Here is a 21273-nt window from a genome sequence, read left to right as displayed (position 1 = left end):
GGCTTCCAAACTGTGGTATACGGCCCAGAGCAGAGCGGCATGGAGCGCATGCGGTCCTCGCTTCTCCCCCGTTTTAAAACTCGCTTGTTTTCAATAAAAAAATATACTATTTTTGTCTTTTTTGACCGCGGTAAGGACCATGACACCGCGGTAGGCCTCGGTTTACCGCGGTACGGCGGTACGGCGGTTACCGCCCCCAACCCTAATCGTCTGCTATGTGCACGAACGTGCCCACGTGTTACCATAGCGCACAGCTGGCTGTTTCCAATGTTTTTTCATGTAAACGCAGGCGGATAAGCAGGGATACAGCCTGGCAACGGAAATATCTATTTCAATGGGTTTTTTTAATTCGAAAGCTGTCATCTAGTCTACACGTCTACTAGATGAGTCGCGCACAGATCGTGCACGATGCGTGCACGTGCCCACGTTAAAAGGTAAGGACAATTTGGCAGGAAAACAGTTCAGCCTATGTTTAAAATAGCAGCAAATGAGTGCTCTACCAAAACAGGTTGGACGGAAATTACATTATAACTTTTGTTTTAATAATTTCTTTATTAAAACAAAAGTCTTTCTTTAACCTACATATTAAGCGAGGTTAAATTGGTTACAGGTTTTAAATGTCTGTTTCGATATATCTTGGGGTAATTGCCCGGGCCTAGTGATCCCAGGTAGACTGTACTGTACTCAAGGTCTTTCTGTACTCAAGTTAGACTTATTATCTGTGCTGCGCCAGCACAGTTGATAGTGTCATATTACACACCATTTTTAGTGGCACACTGTGAGTGGACAGGTGTGGTACAATAAAGTACTTGGTATTACGTTTGATTAATTAACTGACTTTAGTCTATCTAGAGCAGGGGTCTTCAACGTTTTCAGGCCAAGGACCCCTTAGTTGAGAGAGAGATGAAGCAGGGACCCCCAATTTTTCAGAGATTCCATATAGTTTCAATGTTTGACAGCACAATCATCAGTGTATTTGGAATTCATGTCAATTTGTGTTTTCAGATATTTAACCACTTGAACTGTCAATACTTGACCTTTCACTATGTACTTAGTCTGCTCTTTTCCCCCTCTACAAGAACCTCTTTGCCAAAAATAGCTGATATACAAGCTTGTAGATCTGCTCTTTTTGGCTAAAGTTCTCAAAATAAGGACACTAGGGTTTATGTGGTTAGTAGAAAAAAGTTTCTATCACACGAAGATTTGGAGGACCCCCTATGGTAACTCTGAGGACCCCCTAGGGGTCCCGGACCCCCTGTTGAAGACCCTTGATCTAGAGAAACGGATGTGTTAGGCCGAAACGCGCCCGTTTCTCTAGATAGACTGCTGCTGCTGTGCTTATGTATGAATAAATAAATAATTCATTTCATCAAGTAATTTTTCAAGAGATAGCGGATATTCCCTTCATTCTGAGTTCTACATGAATCTGCACCCAAAGAAACTACAGACCTCTCCACAAGACTCCTGCAGAGAGCGCGCCTTCTAATGGTATTGGACCAGATAGGAGTATTGTTACCAATATTTGACACCACACACTAGATTCAATGTATCCCCTGAGCAAGCAGGCCGGCTCTAATCCAGGTTAGAATGAAAGTATCCACCTGTTTACGCGAGAATTTACTGTAGCATTATTTGCGGGACACTTCCGGTTAACAGCAGACATACAAGCTCACGTCGCGTCGCAGATGCAACCGTTGTGAGCTTGTAGATCACACTCGGCTGCGGCGCCGGAAGCTCCGTGCAACTTCTGCGCAATGCACGATGGGATGTTGGAAAGTTGTGGATATAGTAGTGCTGCTTTAATTTAACACTACTACTAATACAAAAAAAGAAAACAAAGCAAGCTAGAAAGAAGCTAAATTCCAGACAAACTAACTTTCCCACTGACGGGCTAAATAAAAAATGTAGGTTCTCTGTCTCAGCGCAGTGTCTTATATTGTTGTACTGCAGCTTTTAGTAAATGAAGACGCCTTTGCTTTGAGATGAAGCTTGAGTGTTATCATAACACGATAATCTAATCTATTTCCATGCCAAGCGCTTGGGTGGATTAAAGAGAAACTACTGTCTCCCTGCGTGGTTCACACATAGCTCTGCCCGTGTTTATCCAGTTTAATCTCACTTTTTTGCACGTCTCTGCCTCTTAAGATTCACGATATTATGGCGAATTATCAAAATATCCCCATCATCCATTATTCTGGGGCGGAACGTTTGCCAAAAAATAGCAGATCTACAAGCTCACAACAATGCATCGTGAGCAAGTAGATTGTCTATTTGGAAAAGAGATTTTTTTTTAATGAATTGTATCAATTATAGAGGCTTTAAATGGTACCAGATATGCACCTCGGCAAATAAAAGTTGAATTGATCCCAGTGTATGACGGAGGCCGATATCACAATATATTAAATCTCCATGATACGATTGTGAGCGTTTTTTTTTATCACGGTAAACGATAATAGTCCCATCCCTAATCAAGACCTGAGGCAGAGTGTACAAGCGGCTTCTAAATCAGGACCTTTTGAAAGTTTTCTAAAATGGCAGATGTACAAGCTCGCAGCGAGGCGCGAAAATGATGTGCCATGGCAATGGTCCGAAGGTTCATTAGTCCGAAGGTTCATTTGTCCGAATTTGTTAAGAATACTATGCCTAACCCTAACCCTAACCTTAAAGGAGCTATAGTCAACTTTTTCTTGAAAAACGGATGCTAAAATAAAAATAATGTTTCGAAAATATTTTATAAAAAAATAAGCTTCATATGTGTTTCAATTAAAAAATGACCACAAAAAGCGTAAAATAATGATAAAATAATCATTTTGGCCCTTTGTTTACATTTACAGGGCCCGTACTTTGTTTACATCCTAGTCTGTAGACTAGGATGTACACCTACAATGAAAAAGTTGACTATAGCTCCTTTAACCTCAGTAACCCTAACTAAATTCGGACTAATGAACCTTCGGACTAATGAACCTTCGAAATGAACTCCCCGAAAATGAAGCCCTGCAAGCTTGTCGATCTGCTCTTTTTGAGCAGCCAACGCAAACATCTAAAAATGTAACCGTGGTTCACACAAGGGTTTGCGTGTTTATCCAGTTTTAATCTCACTTTTTTTTCCTTTTTTCTTTACGTCTCCGCTTGCCTCTCAAGACTCCCCATCCCCTTCGCGTCACACACAGGGGGCTACAGCTGTTTGTGTGGAAGCGTGTGAAAACAATGGCTTTAAAGCTATAACAGCAAGACTTAAGAAGCCAGCAGAGACCCCGGGCAGGGCCGGCCCGCACCGCACCGCGCCGCCGAGGTGGTGATGACGGCTCGGGGAAATTGATTTTCCCACCCGGCCGACGACTTCCTCCCAGGAAGCCGAAGGCTGGAGGAGGAATAGAAGCTGGAAGTTGACTTATGGTGTTTGTGTTGTGCGTGTCTTCCTGTTGGCAGGGCGGCCGTGGAGGGAGAGGAGCAGGCCCAGTCCAAGAAAGCGCTGAAGAAACAGCAGAAGGAAGCGGAGAAAGCCGCCAAGAAGGCCGAGAAGCAGGCCAAGGTGGTCAGTATAATAGTCCAGGGGTGGAACAAGTACTCGAATGTTTTTTAACAAAGTATCAGCGGTGCAGTGTAGAAATACTCTGTTATTGCAGTGGTTCTCAACCTGTGGGTCTGATTAACTTAATGTGCAACATTGTTTTCTCACTCAACAGTAAACAAACCATCATAATGATGCAGCATGATGACTCATAGGATGCAAAATGCATCATCATTCATGCTGAAATACTAAAATATCTCAAAACACAGATTGAACACAAAAAATAACTCAGGATTGTGTTGATCTTGTCCCAAACAACAATACAATAAGATCTGGTTGTCCCAGAGGTGAACTGGCCCTTTAAGTGTAGCAACGGTATCTGCACATTTCTAAAGTGACAATTGAAGATCTTTTTAATACCTCTAAAATGACAAATTAAACTTTGGCCAAATTGTCAAATATTAGAGGCAGAAATTGTGAAAATAGCCGATCTACATGGTCTGAGGAGTTGTGAGCATGTAGATCTGCTATTTTCACAATAGAACCGTGTTATACAAAAAAACATTTTTTTTTATTGAACTGAAGTCTCCGTGGGGTGGTAATCAATAGAAAAAAATGACATTTTGGGGGTGAACTACTCCTTTAAGTACGGTACTTATGTAAATGTACTTGGTTACTTGACACCGCTTGTCAGTAGGCCTACTGTTTTCTTTTTTGGATTGTCGCGCACCACATCCTGCGGTCCCCCCCGCTCCAGCTGGTAGCGAGGTGACGTGCCGCTGAGTGGTCTACTGGGCACCGTGGGTTCGAGGATGGCTGGGGCGGGGGGCGGGGGGAGGTGAGATTCGTGCTAAGGGGAATCCATTGTCTCGGTATTCCTGTCCCCATGGCTTTGTTTATGTGTCCACTCAAACAAAAGAGCTATTTTCTTACGCACTGGAAGTAGACAAAATATTTGACTAAACATCCCCCGATATGTAATTGCAACCGGTTTAAGAAACACATTTTAAGGAGCCATTTTATTATAATTTTTTTTTATCATCATTCATTGGCGTGACTTTTCAATGTGTTGTTATCAGGAGATGCACACAAGACTGTAATACAAATGTTTGACCTGTATTAATAACAATTTAAAGGACAACTTTTTACAAGGGTTCACATTTTAGATTGTAATTAGAGAAAAGAAAAGATGTGTGCTAAAATGTTTTCATTTACTGCTAGTAAAACTATAGTTTTAGCGATTTTAATTATTTTGATTTCAGTGCGCAGGGGCATGCGTACAAGTGGCTACCGGTAATGTCTTTTTAGACACAATAAGCCCATTCCCAAGATGCACCACAATCTTTTAAGGGCAGATGAGACTTATGGGGGCTATCAGTGCTACAGTGAATAGTAATAAAGAAATCACCGTTGGGTCTAAAAATACATATTTTGCCACTTGTACGCATGCCCCCACCCTCAGTGAAATCAAAATGGCTAAAAAGATAGAAGTAAATGAAAACATTGTAACGCTCATCTTTTCTTTTCTCTAATTACAATCTAAAATATGAACCCTTGTTGTAAAAAAAAAAGTTTTTCAGGCCGCGACCCTCAAAATAATCATATTTTAACTGGGGACCCCCCCCACCCTGACGAGCACTATGAGTTGAGGCATTACATTTTGTATAACATGGTTCTATTGTGAAAATAGCAGATCTACATGCTCATAACGCCTCGCATCGTGAGGCGTTATGAGCATGTAGATCGTCTATTTTCACAATTTCGGCGTCTAATATTTGACAATTTGGCCAATGTTTAATTTGTCATTTTAGAGGTACTAAAAAGTCCTCAAATTGTCACTTTAGAAAAGTGCAAGTACCCATTATACATTTAAACATTATGTTGGTTTGTTTAGCGTTGAGAGAGAAAACAATGTTGCACATTAAGTTAATCATCTGGGGACCCCTCCAAAATAATTTGGGGACCCCCCTGGGGGGGTCCCGACCCACAGGTTGAGAACCACTGCTTTATACAGTTCTGACGCAGGTCGCAATACCTCCTGTAAAGTGTCTGCTACACTTAATCTGCAACTCCCTTCCATAAATGAACGTAATGGCTGAAAGCAATGAGGGAATATAATGTCTGCTTGGCTTCATCTTGCGTGGCCCGTTTCGTGGAAGGGAGCAGGTGTTGCTGATCTTTTTTGGAGCTGTGTGAAGCACAGGCTCCCTATACGTGGCTGTGTGGGTCTGTGTGTGTGTCTGTCTGTCTGTCTGTGTGTCTGTGTGTGTGTCTGTGTGTATGTAGCCTGAACTTCCTAAACTTCGGCACGCCACTAGTCCCACAGTTTTGCCACCAAACACTCGCGCCATATGTCAAATCGACCGGCTTACTCGGGAATCGTGGGCTATTACTTTTCTAAGAGAAAGGTTCTATAGTTTAATTGATATTAATTTATTAGTGAATTAATTTTCCCCATTGACTTAGAATGGGAATCGCAAAAACTCACATTAAATTATTTGTCTCTCGCAAACCACAGGGGCTACAGTTTCAAGACTTGGAGAGGAGGTTCATAATGATTTCAAGGATTAAATAAAAAATAATTGTGTCATTTGGCCTCATGGTGGCGCTATAACACCCCACTTTACGTTTTGGCCTGTAACTCTTGAACCGTAGGTCGGAAAATTAAAAATATTTTTTCCCTGGATTCCTTGGCTCATGACGCATCTCCCCATATAGGCCACGCCCATTTGCGCCATGATAGATTTTCCGCCATCTTGAATTTTCTCCAAAACACACTTTTTGCTCCTTTTCCTACATATTTTCTTCAAATGTCACACAAATCGGTACACATGATCCACACACACACACACACACACACACACACACACACACACACACACACACACACACAGCTCCACTTCACACGGGTGTGATTTTTTGTGTACACTCAGCACATATTAACGTCGTAAGCACAAGCTAAGAGCTGACGGTATTGCGACGTTAAATTACTTATTGAGTGACTGATGTGTCCATTCCGCTCTGAACTTCCTATCCCCCTGTTATGAGTCTGTGTCTGTGTAGTTACAGGTTAGTCGTACTCCCGCAGTAGTAGCGGGGTTGCTTATTGTGACTATATGGCAGGTCTGTATTAACCCATTTAGACCTAGAATTATTGAATGCTTTAACTATTGAAAAATAGCAGAAATACAAGCTCACAGCGTGGCACCGAGTGCCGCGCTGCGAGCTTGTAGATCTGCTATTTATTTATTCTTAATCTTGAAAATTCATGTAATTCTTTGAATATTTTTTAAGTTTTCTGAATCCTCCTAAGGTTTTTTTTTCTATTTCAGTGGTGCTCAAACTTTTTCATGTGAAGGACCCCCAAAATGATATGTATTTGGTCATGGACCCCCCATCTCAAAATATTGTATCAGGGACCCCCCAAAAGCAAATATTTGAGTTACAAATGTTCGCTATAAATATATATATATATTCAAAGATTTTCACAAATCGTCATGATTTTTCAAAAATAGCTGCGAGCTTGTATGTCTGCTATTTTTCAATAGTTAAAGCATTCAATAATTCTAGGCCCTAAATGGCTTAAAAAAATGAATCCTTGCCCGCTTCAGTGCGTCACAAGCGGCCGCGTCGTCCATCACGCGGCAGGATTTTCCTATCAAGGAGGAGGGAGGGTGGTTCCCCCTCCAACCCCATCAGCCATCCCATCTGCGCGCCACGCGCACTCTACTCCTCGCACCAATTTGCATAGGAAATGGACCCCTTAGCTCCTCCAGGGTCCATCTCGCGGCACGGGGGAGTGATTCCCCCCCCCCCCAGCCGCCGCGGCGTCTGTAAAGAGATAAATAATACAGTATCTGTGCATTACAAAGCAATTTCTCCCCGTGCCATTACTCATTCTCCGCGATGTCCCCAAAGCCCAATGTACAGTAGAGAGTAGGGGTTCTTCTTCCTCCCCCCCCGGCCAGGGATCTCCTCCTTGGCTTCTGGAATGAGATTTGTTATGTAGCCGCGCCTTTTATCAGGATTTATTTCACTTTATTCAAATCCCCTGTTGCCACTGGATGAGAGCGATGTTTAACCCATTTAGGGCCTAGGATTATTGAATGCTTTAACTATTGACAAATAGCAGATATACAAGCTCACAGCGTGGCACCGAGTGCCGCGCTGCGAGCTTGTACATCTGCTATTTTTGAAAAGTTGTGAAAATGTGTGAAAATCTTTGAATATATGTATTTTTTAAGCGAACATTTGTAACCAAAATTTTGCTTCTGGGGAGTCCCTGTAACTAAATATTTTCAGATGCGGGTCCGTGGCCAAATACATATCAGTTTGGGGGTCCTTCACATGAAAAGGTTTGAGCACCACTGACATAGTAGTCTCTCAAGAACAGACGAACTGAGCTCCAGTTAAGCGAAAAGGACCTTTTCTTTGACGATGGCTGGCCAGATTGCTGACATAGAAACATAGGTTTTTTCAAAAAAAAAACCTTAGAAGGATTCAAAAGACACTTTATAGAATCGGGTCAAAATTCAAATTTTCACGACTTTTTAAAAATAGCAGATCTACAAGCTCGCAGCGCGGCACTCGGTGCCGCGCTGTGAGCTTGTATATCTGCTATTTTTCAATAGTTAAAGCATAAAATAATAATACACAGTACTGTGTACCCGTTCTGAATGGGTTAACATGGTTGTTACAGCAAACGGTTTCCAGTGGCCCCCCGCTTCCCCCATTGAATGTGTAAAAATATGGAACCCCATCTCCATGAAGTGTTTGGAATTAAATGGAGGGGTCTTGGTGTTGTGGTGATGTCCTGGATATTTACTGTCTCACCCGCCTCATTTCTTTGTTTTACAGACTGCCGACCAGCAAAGCACAGAGGAGGATGTAAGTACGCTACACGGTCAAATCCTCATTGTTCATTTAACTCTTAAAACTGATACTGTTCATGGATGGTCTGAACTCTGCCGTCCACTAGGGATGGGACGATATGAAAATGTCATATCACGATTATTGTGACAAAAGAAATCGCGATTTACGATATTATCGCGATAATGAAAAATCCATTATCCTGGGGGCGTAACATTTGCCAAAAAATAGCCAATCTACAAGCTCACAACGCGTCTGGTTGCGACGCGTTGTGAGCTTGTAGATCGGCTATTTTTTGGCAAAGACATAATTGATAGAGAGTGGAAAAAAAGACATATATTAGAGGTACCTTTTACTAATTATAGAGGGTTTAATACCGGATATGCAGCTCGGCAAATAAGAGGTGAATTGATCCCAGTGCATGATGGAGGACGATATCACGATGAATTAAATCTCCACGATACGATTATCGTGAGTGTTTTTTATCACGATAAACGATAATATCGCGTATCGTCCCATACCTACCGCCCTCTTGACTTGATTTTTTTAACTATATTTGTTATAGTTGGAGTGTGAACGGCCCGTTACAGTGTACACGTTCCAAATGTGCACCTTTCTGAGTTAAAGAGCAGTAAGGCTCTTAGCTATCAGCCTTTAAAAGACAACTTTGTTTTTTTTTTACAAGGGTTCATATTTTAGATAGTCATTAGAGAAAAGAAAAGATGAGTTTTAAAATGTTTTCATTTACTTCTTTCTATCGTTTTAGTTATTTTAATGATTTTGATTTGCATGCATGACCCAGGTTGGCTTCATAATCAGAGGTCCCAGGTGGGGGCTTCTGATTATGAAGCCCATTCCCAAGATGCACCACAATCTTTCATGGGCAGATGTGACTTATGGGGGCTGGTGTAAATAGTAAATTGCCGGCTTATTGTGTCTAAAAAGACATATTTAGCTACTTGTACGCATGCCCCCAACCACTGAAAAATAAATAAATAAAGGATTAAATGAAAACATTTTAACACTCATCTTTTCTTTTCTCTAATTACAATCTAAAATATGAACCCTTGTTGTAAAAAACTAAAGTTGTCCTTTAACTGGGAACCCCCTGGAACTCCCTCACAGACTCTTGGGTGTTCCCGGACTGCAGTTACACGTCGAGTCGGCCACTGCTGTAGGTGAATGTATGTTTATAGTATTAGTTTAGACAGGGACACTAATAACACATCGACAAACTGAATATACAACCGTCAGATGTGTCAGCTAGGGCTACCCCAAATATTATGTTGCTGGAACAACCAAGACTTGGCGTTTCTCTTCACTAAAAGTCTCAGCTAATTTCAGTTAACCACAAAGGATTGCTGAAAGCAGAGCCTTTGGTCTTTCATTAACTCATTTCACTTGCTGAAACATGGATATATATCATATATTCCTGCAAACCTCTTGGCTTGGTAGTTATAGGGATGGGACGATATGAAAATGTCATATCACGATTATTGTAACAAAATAAATCGCGATTTACGATATTATCGCAATAATCAAAATCCATTATCCTGGGACGGAACATTTGCCAAAAAATAGCAGATCTACAAGCTCACAATGCATCGCAACGCGTCGTAAATCGGCTATTTTTTGGCTAAGACATTTGAAAGAGTGAAAAAAAGACTGTATCAAGAACATATATTATAAGTACCTTTTACCAATTATAGAGGGTTTAAATGGTACCGGATATGCAGCTATAGGCAAATAAAAGGTGAATTGATCCCCAGTGCATGACGGAGGACGATATCACAATAAATTAAATATCCACGATATGAGTATCGTGAGTGTTCTTTTATCACGATAAACGATAATATCGCTTATCGTCCCATCCCTATTGGAAGTGTTCAGCAGCTATAATTGAATTTAACCCATTTAGGCCTAACCTATAGTTAGGCCCAAATCAGAAATTAGCCAACCAAAACAAATATGTTGATACATACTGTACATGTACTGTAAGCCCCTCCCATACACTAAAATGTGTACCCGGCCTGAATGGGTTAAAAAGGAAAATCATAAGAACTGAAGTTCCTCGTCTTTCAGTCTTCCTCCATTTTTCACAGCTTTGTGTGCTAATACTTATTTGCTGAACCTCTTACCCAATATCCACTCCACTTTAGGAATTGTGTTATCTTTTGACAAGGCTCATAATCTCCTGCATTCTTTGAGGTACCAGACAGGCAGACAAACTCATAAGATGATTGTGACATTCCGCATTCAATTGTGTTCAGAGAGTATGTTGTGTGTTATTCAGGCGCAAAACACGCCGTCAGACGAAATGTTGGTTTTGTAACGTATTATTGACAGCGAGATCACCTTGAATGAAACCATGAAGTTCCCCCCACCTGACAAACACTCCTCTTATGCTTTCAGGACTTTGCCAAGGATCGCTACGGTGTGTCTGCTCTGTTCCAGTCACAGGAGAAACTGGGTAAGTCTGACTGGAGTCGAGTGGGTAGAGAAGGCCGTCTGGTAATCAGAAGGTCTCCGGTTCGACCTTCGCCGCCCTCGCCCGTCTATGTGCTGTAGTGTTCCTGGGAGAGACACTTGACCCCCAACTTGTGCTGCGTCAATTCAGTTGTCAGTTCAGTGTGATTTCTATAGGCAACCAGACTATTGTTCTACGTCCGAGAACTAAAGCAGTGGTTCTCAACCTGTGGTTCTCAACCAAATTATTTTGGGGGGATCCCCAGATGTTTAGCTAAATGTTAACATTGTTTTCTCTCAACAGTAAACGGACCAACATACAGTATAAGTGTATACAGGGTATCTGGACAATTTAACATCAAATCAAACATTGGTCAAATTGTCAAATATTAGTGGCAGAAATTGTGAAAATAGCCGTTGCGAGGCGTTGTGAGCATGTAGATCGGCTATTTTCACAAAGGAATAGATCAAGTCAAACTAAATGTCCCCAGTTCAAATATTATTATTTTGGGGGTCGCATCCTGAAAAGGTTGAGAACCACTGACCTAAAGTAAACCTGTTTTCAGTTAACCTTTTTGTTCACCTAAAGTAAACCAGTTTTCATTCGACTTTTTTGTAACCCCAAAAGTCCATTGAGTTCAATGGACTTTTTCTGTCCCTTTTCTGATTGAACAATATTGTGTCCAATCAGACAGGATTGGTCATGCTTCACGTGACATCCCAATATCCAACTATTAATTTAGTGAACGTCTGTCCGTCTGACCATCTGCATGCTGACATCACTGATACTACACAGTTTCACCGTCTGTCTGCATGCTACTCTGACGTCGTTGTACTGACATCACAGACTGGCCTGGACACGGAACACCATGTATGTGCACAAAGATCTGCCCAACGGGCACTCCAAAACATGGAACACCATATATGGGCACTCCAACATTACTTCTGAGTCTCCTGCATTCAATCCCTCAGATACTGTGCACCCCCCGGGCACATGACTAGTGTAATATAAATGGTAAGACGGATTTAATTTCCCAGCAGATTCCTCGTGACTCGCGTCAGTGTAACCACTCTTGCAATTTCCCAGAATTGCACCTTTCTAAGTAGATTTATATATTTATACGACGGTGTCGTCGCACGGCAAAAAAATTATCCACAAGCTCACAACCGCGTCTTTGTGAGCTTGTAGGTCGGCTATTTTCGGCACACGACACCGGCATATGACGGACCATAAAATAAGAGTTACTCCCTAATCCCTTCTCCCGGCCTACCCTACAATTAAACGCACGTTATCTTATCGACAACCAAGGGCATCATCCTGATCGACGACAACAACATCCCGGTTCACGTTTGGTACAACGTTTTGGCAGCCTTTGCATTTCGCATAAAAAAGTTGTGAAAGATAACGCGATTACAGCAGATGAGCTCCGTGACAAATGCTTCTTAGTCAACCCCGCGCTCAGACACCTCCACAGCAGTAGATCCCAGAGATATAATTGCAGTGACTAATAGGGCCTGGCGATAAACCCCTGGACGGGTGCCATTGAAGTCAACAGGTAGGGCCGGCGGAGGCCGCGTCCATCTGTCTGGCTTCTCTTTCAGCTTCAGTGACGGCGAACAAAGTGGGAGCCTCCTCCTCCTCCTCCCCTCACCTGCATGCCTGGCCGTGGGGAGCAGGGGTGTCACAAGGGAGGGGGAGGGAAGTGGGACTGAGTTACTAGGGCCCAAGGGCCCTAATTATTTTATACTTTAGCTATTAAAAAATAGCAGATCTACAAGCTCACAGCGCGGCACAGAGTGCCGCGCTGCGAGCTTGAAGATCTGCTATTTTTGAAAAGTGGTGAAAATGTGTGCAAATTTTTGAATATTATGTATTTTTTTTAAGCGAACATTTGTAACTCAAATTTTGCTTCTGGTGGGGTGGGGTCCCTGGAACTCAATATTTTGAGATGGGGCTCTGTGGCCAAATACTTATCATTTTGGGGGTCCTTCACATGAAAAGGTTTGAGCACCACTGACATAGGAACATAGTTTTTTCAACAAAAAAAAACCTTAGAAGGATTTGGTAATATTCAAAGATTTTCATGATTTTTCAATAGTTCAAGCACAGGGGCCCCAATTCAATTCAATTCAATTCAAAGGAGCAAATCTTGCTGCTGTGTTCGCACATTGTTGTATTTCTCCCAGTAGGAATGGGAGTTATTCACCATTGGTCGAGTTTTCAAATTCACTTGGGGTGTGTGTAATCTGTGGGCCCCACAGTGAATCCTTGTACCCAGGGCCCAGAATTTGGTGTGACACACCTGGTGGGGGGGGGGGGCCTTTCATGTGGGTGCAGGTTGGTTTCCCAGCCAAAGGGGCGTCTCTGCTTTCTCGAGTGTTGCCGCGCTGTCTGTCTCCCCCCCCCCCCCCCCCATGACTGATAATGAGGTTAACGTATGCCTCTGAGTGACACAGGTGAAACCCGAGTCAATTTGTCATGTTGGGCCCACAGAGGATGAGGATGGGGGGGGGGGAAAGTTTGGACGTCTATTCACCAACTCTTCCTTCTAATGTGTCATATTTATCACCACGGCTGTCCCTCTTGTAACGCGAGGAGCTTTTTGTTGGTGTGTGTGTGTGTGTGTGTGTGTGTGTGTGTGTGTGTGTGTGTGTGTGTGTGTGTGTGTGTGTGTGTGTGTGTGTGTGTGTGTGTGTGTGTGTGTGTGTGTGTGTGTGTGTGTGTGTGTGTGTGTGTGTGTGTGTGTGTGTGCCTCGTGTTATCCTGTGGCTGCTTTAATGTGCATGTTTTTGGATACCTGCATATAGGGGTGTGTGTGTGCGCGCGCGCGCCTGTTGGCAGGTTAGACGGGGAGAAGGGTGTGTATGTGTGCAATGCATGCATGCTTCTTATAGTCCATGGGCCATACGAGTTGTCGGTATCAAAAAGGTGGCAAAGGTTACCATGCATTTTTGAAAAGCTCTATATCTGTAGATTATATTTTGGTATGATAACCCTTTCTTAGACACAGCTAAATTGGTGTTATCAGCCGCTAGATTTGTTGTCCCATTAACTTTACATTACAGGAAAAAAAAGCTAAAAATGAATCTGCTTTAAGTAGCATATGAGGGGTCAAACTAGGGGGTTTTCATGATGCTGAATCCATTGCAAGCATCTGTTTTGTACGAAAAACATTCCTGGGGCTAAAACAGCCCCAACAAAAGTGTGAAAAGTGATGACTCATCACTTTTCATCACTAAACCATAGTCTTGTGGGCCACTCTAGCGGCTGATAACACCAATTTAGCTGTGTCTAAGAAAGGGTTATCATACCAAAATATAATCTACAGATATAGAGCTTTTATAAAATGCATGGTAACCTTTGCCACCTTTTTGATACCGACAACTCGTATGGCCCATGGACTATCATGCACATTGCTTTATGCTATGTTGTGTGTGTGTGTGTGTGTGTGTGTGTGTACACGGAAATAGGGGCCACATATTTGCGTACGGGAGTGTATTGGGAGAGGATTGAACCCTTTTGAGGTCTTAAACTGCTTGCTGCCAAGCATTAAAATCTTCAATGTCTTCCATTGCTAGAATCTTTAGATTCTTACCTTTTAATGTGCACGATGTGCACGAATAAAGCACGGATGATGCGCCACACGTGTGCACGCCATTCACAGCTTTCAAACAAAATAATCAGCTTGGAAACCCGTTCAGGCATTCAAAAGAAATCTAGGCTATAGTGTTTTCTTCAAATGTAAACAAACATGGATGCCATGGGAGCTGCCATGGGCTGTTCTGGGAGTCAAATGATCATGATGAAACCGGAAGTAGGAAGCAAGGAGAGTAGGGAGAGCAAAAACGGCCAACTCGGGAAACTCGGGCTTGGCACAGCTATACACAAACTCTGGGAAACTCGGGGTTGGCACAGCTATACACAAACTCTGGGAAACTCGGGGTTGGCACCATAAGTGTTAATGTGTGTGTGTGTGTGGTTGTGTGTGTGTGTGTGGTTGTGTGTGTGGTTGTGTGTGTGTGTGTGTGTGTGATCTAGAACGAGTACTGGTGCGCGTGCAGGAGCTGACGCCCGAGAGAGCGGACCAGCTGATGTGGGTACGGGCCAGGATCCACACCAGCCGAGCCAAAGGTGAGCTCATCCCCTCCTCCTCCTCCTCCTCCTCTGTCCGTCAAATCTTCAGACCACCGACCCCCCCTCCCCCCTCTTTTTTATTTTTAAATGCCAAAGAAACAGCCAGCCCAGCCCAGACTTGACTGCTCCACCCTCCTCCACCACCGCCCCTTCGCTAATCCTTCGGTGTACTATAACCCCGAAAAGCCCCCCGTGTGCCCTTGGGCAAGAAGATAAAGACACAAAAAAAAATCAAGGAGGGAGAAGGAGGAGGAATGACATTTTTCAGATGGCACCCTTCAGCTCAGCCAATATCTTTTAAGGTCAGCCCTCTGGAAAGAAACGCACGGCAACCGTTAAAACAAAAGAATGTACACACTGTGGTGTCTTGAGAGTTATTCGTCATGCTCTGCGTTCCTGGTGAAAGAAGGCCATCTCTTCCAGCCAGTGTTGCCAGATTTTGCTAGAGAAATAAGAAAACCAGGTCTAGGGAAACAAGCCCAAAAGAAGCGAGCTGAGCTGAGCTACGGCTAGTTTCTAAAAGCTCGTGTTGCCATGCCACGGGTTGTGAGCTTGTAGATCTGCTGTAAAGTCACAAGACACCCGATGAAGGCCAACTGTGGCCAAACATTAAATATTTTCATATGGGTGGGGTCTGCGGACAAATACAAATTAATCTGGGGGTCCTTGCCATGAAAGAACCATCATGGCCAGGACCACTTGGTTAAACAACATTAGGAATCAAGCCTAAATAAAGAAGCCAACGCAGACAAGGCAACACTGGTGGCGATGTGTGACTTAACCTCCGCTTTCCTTTCCATAATACAGTATATATCGTCACTGTCGGGCAGAAACCTCGTATCTCCAAGTTATACATTATTTCGCAAAGCAAAGCCCTGCTTCATCATTCAAGGCTGTTGCACAAAAGTAGTGAAAACAGCAGATCTACAAAAAACACAACGCCTCGCACCGCGTTGTGTGCTTGTAGATCGTCTGTTTTCACTAGTTTAAATCATTTTTGGAGCGGTGAAAGCGCTCCCAATAGACAGGTATGTCTGTGGCTGGCTGGCTATGTGGCTGGCTGGCTGGCTGGCTGGGTATGTCTGTAGCCTGGCAATACCTTGAGTGGCCACACAAGTTAAAGGAGGGGCGCTGTTGTGCAGGCACAAACACACACACACACACACACACACACACACACACACACACACACACACACACACACACACAGACACACACACACAGACACACAGATTCACCGCTCCACTTCGAACCGAGGTTTGATTTTTAAAATGATAAATACAAAACAAACGGTTTTGGACATACAAGGTGTCCATCCGACAACGACGATATTCTCACCATCACCAGTCTCCTCCCCCTCCCTCCCTCCCCCCTTTAGTTTTAAAAAAAAAGGCCCAGAGGGTGTTTTTGATATCACTGCTTTTGGTTGTCAAAATGACAATGTCAACAAGGAGCTGGCATATCAAGTAACCTTAATCTACCCCCGGTGCCGGGCTCGTAGCAGCCAAGGTATGAGGGCCTCTGTCTCTCTCCCTGTTTGAATACAATGAACCCATTTAGCTGTTAACAACCCCCGCCAAACAAAACAATACAAAAAAAGAAAACGGCGAATAAGCACGTACAACCTCCTCTGCTAACAATGCGATGATGAACAAGTCGCAGCGTTTTTTTTTGCTCTGATTCCGTTGGTCGTCGTCCTTTCCGGGACAACTTCCATGTCAAGAGGTGCTTCCTCCGTCCCCCATCTATTCATTCTCTCCGTCTCATCCAAAGGATGTCCTTGAAGAGTAGAATAACATCCTAATTTGGTCGGAGATGAGACGGCTTCTTTTTGTGGGACTACGGTGTTACACGCACGCACACACACACACACACACACACACGTGCACACGCAACCACTGTCCTCTCTTCTCACAAGCGTGCGACATCAAAGCACCTGGGTGGCCTGAGTGACTTCCCATGTGATTGTTGGCTAAATGTTTGCACTGTCCCAAGTCGTGTGTGTGTGTGTGTGTGTGTGTGTGTGTGTGTGTGTGTGTGTGTGTGTGTGTGTGTGTGTGTGTGTGTGTGTGTGTGTGTGTGTGTGTGTGTGTGTGTGTGTGTGTGTGTGTGTGTGTGTGTGTGTGTGTGTGTGTGTGTGTGTGCATGCGCGTGTGTGTGTGTGTGTGTGCGTGCACGTGTGTGCGTGCTTGAAAGGGTTGGCTACAGTAACACCCCATCATCATCATATACCCTCCCTTCAAAGGACAGATTCCATTCACAGATGTTTGACACTTTACCTGCAAAGAAAGAAAAAGAGGCCTTTTTATAGACCAAAGGTACAGCTCCTTTTTAGAACCCCTCTGTCTTTTTGTGTGTGTTGGACGAACGGCCAGCCACGGTTTGTTTGGTCACGGCTTTTATTTTATTTTGACGAGCCCATTAGGGCCGTCTCGGTGTGTGAATGAAAAGGGGGGATCTGTTAACGGCCCGGCCACTCGTCTATTGTTGTTGTTTTTTACCACAGGGAAGCAGTGCTTCTTGGTCCTGCGTCAGCAGCAGTTCAACGTGCAGGCGCTGGTCGCCGTGGGAGATCGTGCCAGCAAGCAGATGGTCAAGTTTGCCGCCAAGTGAGTAGTACCCTTCCCGAGACCCGCATTTCCTGTCAGCGAGGGGCCCCCCCGAAAAAAAAAAAAAAAAAAAACAATGGTGGGAAAATCTCAAGTCACCAATAGTCCAGAGTCCCTCCTCTTATCCATTTTTCACACGTTCTTCACGCTTGTTTCCTAAACCCACCCAGGCTTGAGCTAAGACCCGCCTCGCGGAAACGCCCCTCTCTCAATAATCTTAAGTATGAAAGTGCATATAGTAGTGCTCTTAGTGCGAAGCAATACTCTACCCCTACTGATCCATTTTACAATAATACACGCAGCATAATACGCGCAAATCCATATCCAAACTATAACAATTTAACTGATAATCAGTAAGAGTTTTTATTTTGAGCACAGTAGTGACAAATTAATAGCTTTCTCAGTACGTTTTTCTCTTTAGCAAAGTTTTCCCTTTTTTAAGCACAGTGCAAAGTAAGTTTTCTTTTAGCACAGTTTATTTTGAGCACTGACGAATGAATAGCTGTGCATTGTGCAAATGCAGGCTTTTCTCAGTACAAGTTTTAAGATGGTCCTCATGCCTTTACTAGGTCTGACTTTAGGCTATCCACCCTCCATGTGTCCGGCAAGGATTTCAGCCACTCCTGGAAGTTCTCGCGTTTCCGCGAGGCGGGTCTTAACTCAAGCCTGGTGGGTTTAGGAAACACACATTTTTTTCACACGTTCTTCAGGGGGAGAAGGGGAGGGAGGGAGGGGGAGGGGGGGGGATCGATCACGTCTTCACTTTGACAACAAAAGCCAGCTATTCTAGGAGGGCGGGCCCTCAGCGGTGTCTTAATGGAGCAGTTCCCGTCCCTAGATAACAGCCGGCGTGTTCCGCATAAGAGGAAGAAGGAATACTTAAGGTCTCCCGGCGTCATTAACCCTCAAATACCTGGAACGTGCCGGAGTCGCGTTTAGATTTTAACCCACTTTAAACCATTGTGTTTTATGCTTTAACTATTGAAAAATAGCAGATATACAAGCTCACAGCGCGGCACCGAGTGCCGCGCTGCGAGCTTGTAGATCTGCTATTTTTGAAAACAATCTTGAAAATTAATCTTGAATATCTTTTGACCCGATCTTTGACCCGACTTCTAAATCCTTCCTCTAAATCAGGGGTTCTCAAAACTTTTTCATGTCAAGGACCCCCGAAATTACGTTTATTTGGCCGCGGACCCCCCCCCCCACCATCTCAAAATATGTTGTTCCAGGGACCCCCCCCCAGAAGCAGAGATTCGAGTTACAAAAGTCTGCTTTGAAAAATATAATATTGAAAAATGTGCACACATTTTCACGATTTTTTCAAAAATAGCAGATCTACATGCCGAGTGCCGCGCTGTGAGCTTGTATATCTGCTATTTTTCAATAGTCAAAGCATTCAATAATTCGAGGCCCTGAATGGCTTAATCATCATAGGAGGTCAGACCCGAAGCCCCATTACTGGTATTCTATGAACGAACAGGAATAACACATTGGGAAGTGCACTTTCTTTAAGAGCCCGGCTCCGCGATAATAGCGTCTCTCTCGCTGCTGCCAAGTGTTTCAGACACGCCTTTTATCAGCCCCCGATACCACTTGGCTCGGAGAGAAAACATCTCACTTTACAATAATTTGCACCGTACTCGATATCAAGGAAGAGACCTGTCAGCGGCGGCGGCGGGGGGGAACGCAGGTTTCGACTCGTCGCGCGAACCTAGCCTTGCTCCTGTCACGTGCGCGACAGACGTCTCCATGTGCTTTGATGGTGTGTCTGTCGCCGTGCGGCGTGCGCTGAGGTTTTTTAGGAGGTAGTCGACCTCAAAACGCGAGTCGGCTCGTCGTGGTCGGTTTCAGACGGGCTGCACTGTAGCCTCTGTGGGAGGGGTGGGGCTCACCAACCAGTGTTTTTATTCAAAGTCTTTTGAATAAAATTTATTTTAGTCATTATTTTAGTCATCTGAAAATTTGATTTTTAGTCTAGTTTTGGTCGACTAAATAGCATAGGATTTTAGGCGACTAAATCTACAGTTGATTTCGTCAACACACAAATGTATTTTGACAGGCCTTGATGGCGTCGTAACGGCTGAATTTACACTGGGTTGCATGCAGATAATAGCCAATCTACAAGCTCATAACGCGTCGCGCTGTGACGTGTTGTAAGCTTGTAGATCGGCTATTTTCAGAGCGCAACCAAACATAAAATGACATGTATTTTAGTTCTACTGGATCTCTTCTCCACTAGTCCCTCGCTAACATTTTAGTCTAGGTTTTATTTGTTGACGAAATTTTTAATATATTTTATATTTAGTTTTCGTCAGTGAAAAAACGTTGTCCACAAACATTTTTCAAAAATGTAAACTGTCACCAACCCCCTTAAGAGATTTGTGATAAAAAAAAATATATACAAAATTATTTTGATTGTTGTTCCAAAACGCTCACACTTTTCTTTTTGTGAAATGTGATATTGTAAGAGTGATGCACCAAGACAAAATTCCTTGTATTCAGTTTGGGACCGTGACTACAGATCCCATTCTTACATTTGGAGAAAAGTAAAAAAAAAAAAAAAAAAGGCTTTAAGCGTACTAAACGTGATGGCTAACCATGGATATACTGAATGGCTACCATACAAGACCAGACAATAAATACATATACATCCACCAGTAAGACTCCCTAATCGGGAGATAAGCGACCGTCAGGTCGACAACCTCACCAATTAAAACACCCAGCACCTCCATCTACCGCCTGCATAATATTTACTATCAGAAAAGCTCTCTTATAGCCCTGAGGCCAGGTCCAGCCAGCAGGGATCATCAATACGTTTAGATTTTCCCTTTTACACAACATTATACTGTTGTTATTTTGATTATAAGATCCAATTACTGAATCTCCAAAAATCCCAAAAACTGTATCTTGGTTTTCTTCAGAATATGTACAGTATGACACTGAAGACACTTTATATGGCACAAACATGGCAGTCCAACTAGTACTAGTTTTATCTGCAAGGACCCCATAACAGAGTGTACAAATGCAACCAAATGGACCCTTAACAGTTTGGCTGCTCTTGGTAGCCAAACACGTTCACAGACGAGATAAGGTTTCCATGGTAACCCGCATCTCAGACGCTTGCTACGGGTGCTGGTGAAAGAAAAAACTGCATACGTCATGACGCAACGCAGCCAGAAGCAACCGAGAGCGGCCATTATCCATTGACTCCTATTCTATACTGAAACATAAAAACGGCTTTATCTCGAAATAAGGTGCAAATAACGCCGAGGAGGCCGAGATCAGCTTGTCTTCACGGCGACACTATGCCGTGATGGTCGGCCCCGGTTAGGATTTTAGTTTTCGCGACCGTTTGTAAACAAACAGATCTCCTTCCTGGATCGTCAGTGTACACCCACGTGCACACGCACGGAGCTTCCGGGGCTCTTCAAAATAAAGCGTAAGTGAATGGTGGCGTCCTGAGTGTTAAGGGCAAACCTGGAGACTTGACATTTAGTAATTGCCTTGGTCTTAAGATCAAAATAAGAACATTATTATGGTGTGTAAAACAGAACATCTAAATGGCTTTGCACACAGGCGCGATTTTCAACCATTGGGTTTTTTCCGTTTGCTGCATGATTAAAACGCATTGGATTTGGTGTGTAAGGCTGCGTGGAATCCACACTGCGGACCCGAAAAGG

The 21273-nt window shown here is 43.5% G+C and overlaps 1 protein-coding gene across 1 annotated transcript in view; it reads left to right on the top strand.

Annotated features, from left to right (window-relative positions):
• dars1 (aspartyl-tRNA synthetase 1) overlaps positions 1–21273 on the top strand; it is an 81231-nt gene that overhangs the window by 11488 nt on the left and 48470 nt on the right. The window contains exons 2-6 of the mRNA XM_080752922.1: positions 3430–3535; positions 8369–8398; positions 10793–10850; positions 14886–14978; positions 17488–17590. Coding sequence (XP_080609048.1) covers positions 3430–3535; positions 8369–8398; positions 10793–10850; positions 14886–14978; positions 17488–17590 — 390 coding nt within the window. The remainder of the gene's footprint in view (positions 1–3429; positions 3536–8368; positions 8399–10792; positions 10851–14885; positions 14979–17487; positions 17591–21273) is intronic.

The sequence above is a fragment of the Nannobrachium achirus genome (genome assembly GCF_963921795.1).
Source record: "Nannobrachium achirus genome assembly, chromosome: 22".
Taxonomy (NCBI): Eukaryota; Metazoa; Chordata; class Actinopteri; order Myctophiformes; family Myctophidae; genus Nannobrachium; species Nannobrachium achirus.
This window is presented reverse-complemented; position numbering and strand designations above follow the sequence as displayed.